The following is a 5,672-nucleotide window of genomic DNA, read 5'->3' on the forward strand; positions in this document are numbered from 1 at the left end:
TGTTGCCACGGCGACGCGGCCATGAGCGAGGCAAACAGCGGGCCTCGCTGTGACTCTGGCACTTCAACACGCACCCGTCAAAAACATGCGTGTAATACCCCCCACTCCACACATGGCTGCCAGAGCTGTTGCCACGGCGACGCGGCCATGAGCGAGGCAAACAGCGGGCCTCGCTGTGACTCTGGCACTTCAACACGCACCCGTCAAAAACATGCGTGTAATACCCCCCACTGCACACACACACACACACACACACACACACACACACACACACACACACACACACGAAACACATGCAACGCAAACACACACATGCACACACACTCGCAGGTTTAGAATAAATAAACACGGTCACATTTACATTCAATATTTAATTTTACAAAATAACTGGATGCTTGATCTCCTCTAAACAGTGTCAAATAGTAAAACAAACTCTTTGATCAATACTTTTGACCTTGTTTTCAATTGTTGTATGAAACGATTGGCTCATCGATTGACAGTCAATGGGCAAATAAAAGAAAAGAAAGGAGGAATAACATGCAGAATTTGTTTCAACAAACGAGTTTGGTGACCCCGGGCCTAGACAGACACACGCCGAAAATAACAACAACGTGGCCGTCGGCGGTTGCCGCGGCAACAACCCATCGCCTTCTCAAGGTCGAACCGTGGGGTTCGCCGTCCAACAAAAGCCCAGTCGTCCTCCATAAAGCCTAATAAATACACACATAGATGCACGCGCAGGCTGCCTGCCATCTGTGATTTAAAAAAAAAAGAAAAAAAACTGACACCATTTGTGCTTTGATTCTCTTTGTACTTGTGTGTGCGTACGTGATGCTTTTGGATTCCATTTGGCTGGCTGATCAAAACCTCACAGCGGGCGTCCTCTCGACAGATAACAGGCCTCAAACTGCTGCTATTTTCCCCTCTTTAATCTGCTGTCGTCGAAATTCAACAGGTGTGTATGACCGCACGCACACACACACACACACACACACACACACACACACACACACACACACACACAAACGATATCCACACACCCACTACAGATGGCACAACAAGTGTCAAGTACCAAAGTCAAATTGTTTTCTATCATGACAAGAACAAGCTGTCTATGTGTGGACAATTAGCAAAAATCACACGACCGGTCACCATTTTGTGTCGGTTTCACTTTTTTGAATGGACTTTCTTCGCACGACTCATACCAACAAACAAGCGCTTGTTTAGAGCAGCGTTTCTTAACCTGAACGTGAGCATGAACCACATAAATTACTCAACACAAAAAAAAAAAAAAAAACGGTCACTTGAGTCTCATCAAAAGTAGCTGTTAGCATGCTAGCCTAAAAAACAAAACAAAACCAAGAGCACAAACTCACGTGACATCCCACACGGGCAAACAAATGCGCTAGCACGTTACGCAAAACGTATGAAGTCAACCTCCAACAAAACAGGACATTGGAAACGCTGGCGAAAAAAAATTATATCAATAAATTAAATCGAGCAATAACACTGCGATTCCACAAGATGGCACCAGAGTAAATAATTGCTTTTGCACTGAAGACAAAACAGCCAATAGCGGAGTTTTCAGCGAATACAGAGGACAGAAAAATAAAAAATCTAATGCCAAACCGAATAATTTTCTGAGCGATTAAGTGAAATTGGATCATTTTCCAGTCCAGTGGTTGGGAACGATATAGTGGTTTAAATGGAGCCTGAAGCTTCATGTGGTGCAAAACGTGCACGGGTGAGTGAACGTGCGCAGGAATCGCTCTTTCTTTGGAATATAATGCACGCTAATAAATCGTACGGCAGCTGTGTGTGAGTGTTGATGTGTGCGTGTGTGTGTGTGTGTGTGTGTGGCAGATGGGTCTGAACAGGTTGAGATTCAACATTTTGTTCCACACAATCGTCCTCCCACGCCACGGCTGCTCTCAGCAACACACACACACACGCACGCACACACACACACACACACACACACACACACACACACACACACACACACACACACACACACACACACACACACACGCGCTTATCTAATGGACTACGTCACTTTCTCTAAACCAAAACCAGGAACATTCCCCAAACATTCTGCGTGACATGTTTGCAATCGAATTGCATCAGAGCAGCGAGTCGTCTCGCCATTCGCACTGTATGAATAATCCTTAAAAAATCCTGCGCCCGTTTGTGACTCGTCAAAAAGTTTGAACGTCAGTGTAAATGCGTGTTTGTCGATACGCGTCCCGATACCGACTAGCGCCCGATCAATTAATCGGCCGGCCGATATTAGCAAAAATTTGGCAGATTTTTCGACCGTTTTTTTTTTTTTTTTTTGTCTTTGTATGTTAATAACATTACAGCATATGACGTTCAAACACGCCATCTGACAGACCTTCACGAGGAAACTAGGAAAAGGGTTTCAAAAGTAACTCTGGTTCCCCGTTAAAGGACAAAATGGGGGCGTTGATTGTCACTCAAGACTTTCTTCCATCGTCAGCCTGGACGTGATCGCTTTTAACGGACCATAAAGATTTGTCAAAAGGCCAGCGCCCCGGATGAAGCGTGCCCGGCTTTTAGCGGATGGCAGCGAGGATCCTGAAGTGGGTCACGAAGACGTAGAAGAACCGGTTGTTCGGATCAATAATTCAGGTGTTTTCTGCAACCTCCAGCCTCCTCCGTCCCACAAAAGGTAAAATGGGACGCTGCCAGAAAGTTGACGTAACATCTCTCAAAGCTGCTGATTGGTTCCATCGGGAGGATTTTACTTCTTCCTTTAATCTCGCCAGTGAAGAATCAAAATGAGGAAGTTTTGAGCTTTAGCATGAATGGCACTAAAAAAAAAAAAAAAAAAAAAAAAGATGTCAAAACGCTTCCTTCGAAATTCGCTCGAGACACTCAAGAGTTGGACGCCGTTGTCATCCTGGTGTCTCCGGCTCGGCTGAATTCATTCCCATCCCTCGTGTGCTGGCAAATGTCCCAAATTTCTTTTCCATCCTTCCTTTTTCTTTCCCCGCCGAAACGCCGCTGGAATGAGCCGAAAAAGTGTTCCCAGAAGTCAACTGAGTGTTACGAGTGAACGTCCTCCACGAGCAGAAACATGGCTAATCTGGAAAACCACAAAGTAGCCATTAAACGTGTTTTATTATTTATTTTTGTATTTTATTTTTTCCCCCTCACCAATTCGGGAAAAAAAAATACTTGAGGAAAAAAATTAAAATAAAAAAGCAAAGTGTTGCGCCATAAAACCACCAATTCAAATTTTTTTAATGCAATTTACCTTCCATCTTTTTTTTAGAGAACAGATGAAACTATGACAAGATTTCACTTGTTAAACACATCAGATGTTTTTTGGGGGGGCCCGGTCGCTGAAACTATGAAAATTGATTAAAGAAGCAATTTAATCAAATTTGAAGAAAATTATTTGATCATGGGAGAGGACAAATTTTTTTTACGCTGAATGAATCATTTTTTTGTACATCTTGATGCAAACTATCACGCAATCAATTAATCGATTATTCTCTCCAGTTGAAACTACTTTCAGGTGGGAAATAGATCACGTTCACCATCAACATTCCAAAAGCCTGCAAGCAAAGCAGCGCCCACACTGAATGCAGTAAACATGCATGCAAAAGCCTCAAAATTTCGCTTGTGTGTGTGCGAGTGTGTGTGGAGGCGAGTTAATGGTGCTAACCCAGCACACACACATACACTCAAACACACACCTCTGACTATGTTTGAGATTTTCTACCTGAAACACTTTTACCGGCTGAAACAAGTGGTGGGGAGTACCCCAGGGGTTGCGTCTGGAGCCATTTTTCTTTCAGATGTCCCAATGACGACGACACGATAAAGGTCGTCACAAGTTGCTGATTGAAACTTGCACACTCGCTTCATTTTATGCAATTTTAAATTGTGTTCTTGGCTGTTTTGCTTTACTACAGTTTCCCATCAGTGAGGCCTTGGGCAGCCAGCACTGCATTGGCTATGAAAAAAATTATAACAATAATAAAAAAGAAAAAAGAAATAAAACTAATTAGGCAATGGGCAGCCAGCACTGCGTTGGCTATTAAAAAAATAATAACAATAAAAAAGAAAAAAGAAATAAAACTAATTAGGCAAGTAGCTGGCTCGCAACGGCGTTTTTACTGTCAATCCTGGAAAGTCAATCATCAAACTTTGACGCCCATATTAGACGGTGGAGAACTGCTTCCTACTGGCAATGTTTTCAGATCTTCCCAGGAACACAAGAGGCAGAAGTCCGTAAACTGAGTGCGGCCGGACCCAATGAGCTGCAAGGTTTTTCAATCCTGAGTAGGATATGACAGCACAATGAACGGACGCGCACACAGACACACACACACACACACACACACACACACACACACAAAGCGGCTGACAACCGAGTGTGTAATTATCCTCTACTGCGTGTAACGTGACCCTTGCCATGGTGGGAACCCGAAGCGCTTCTGCATGAGGTCACTGCTCTGATGTTTTAGGGGGTGGTGAGGGGGTTGGGAGGAAAGGAAGCAAATGACAACTGAGAGAGAGCAGACCTCGGCCACGTTTGAACAATAAGCCTGAAACTTCAAAAAAACCAACTTCAAAGTAGCGGCAGACAGCTCACCAAATTCTGATGATCAGTTCTGTTGTTTTTAAAGGCAACGACAACAAAAATGCACCTTCAAATTGTGAATACAGACAATAGTTTGCAGGGTCGCATTTCAAAGCACAAAGAGCAAGCGAAGTTTAGTTTCAAAGAAGGTGCAGCTATGAACTAATCTTACAAATAATTGCCGGTTTTGTGGGCAGCCGCAAAAAATTTACTAGTGTCGCAAGTGCTTATATGTGTTGTGTGATTAAATAGAAGTTGCTTGAAGGTTAATAATTCGATGCTAATTTTCATTTGCCAAGTATGACATTTTCCATTATATGTTAGCATTAAGCTAATGGACTTTTGCTAGACTAAACTGTATTGTTGAAGAGATTTCATTCTCTTTTCTGTTATACTTCAGTTGTCAAGTTAAAAATACACTTTAAACTTCAATTCATACTTTGATCCTGCCTTTTTAAGTATTCATTGAAATTTTGATTCTAAGGACTCCCGAATGTACACCCACAACATACGTCTTTGAACTCGAAAATGTTTGTTGCTGCCCCACACACACACACACACACACACACACCCAGTCCAGCTGTGCTGCTGATTCTGTGTGTGAATTATGTATTGTGTCTCCTTCCCTGGAAAAACACACACGGGGAGGGAATGAGAGGACGGGAGAGTATTTTGGGAGTGGCAACACGTTTGGAAAAGCTTGGAAAGGAAAAGTGAGGGAAGGGCTGTAGCTGGATGGAACACGCAAGGCATGTCCTCTTGAGTCATGCCGTCTCATCGCACGGAGGTCGAGGAGCCTCGGCGCTGTGGACATGTCTCTCCTATGTCTCCCTATACAATGAAGCATATGTTGTCTCGAGTCATCTCTAGTCATGTTGTGAAAAAGACATGTATCTAGTCATGTCCATGTTGCCTGTAATGTTAGCAGGCTCTCCACACTTGGGAGACGGCATCATCTCTCCGATGAGGACATATTGTCTCCAGTAATGTCTTTTCGTGACAATGAGATTTTTCTCTCCCGTCTTGTCTCAATGGAGAAGCCACTCGGGGTTTCACC

At 43.5% G+C, this 5,672-nt stretch overlaps 1 protein-coding gene across 1 annotated transcript in view; it reads right to left on the reverse strand.

The window, feature by feature from the left end:
* Positions 1–3,816, reverse strand: part of rnf19b (ring finger protein 19B) — a 15,085-nt gene extending 11,269 nt beyond the window's left edge. The window contains exon 1 of the mRNA XM_019870779.1: positions 3,793–3,816. Coding sequence (XP_019726338.1) covers positions 3,793–3,816 — 24 coding nt within the window. The remainder of the gene's footprint in view (positions 1–3,792) is intronic.
* Positions 3,817–5,672: the final 1,856 nt, after the last annotated feature.

The sequence above is a fragment of the Hippocampus comes genome, unplaced genomic scaffold, assembly GCF_001891065.2.
Source record: "Hippocampus comes isolate QL1 unplaced genomic scaffold, H_comes_QL1_v1.1 scaffold35, whole genome shotgun sequence".
NCBI classification, from domain to species: Eukaryota; Metazoa; Chordata; class Actinopteri; order Syngnathiformes; family Syngnathidae; genus Hippocampus; species Hippocampus comes.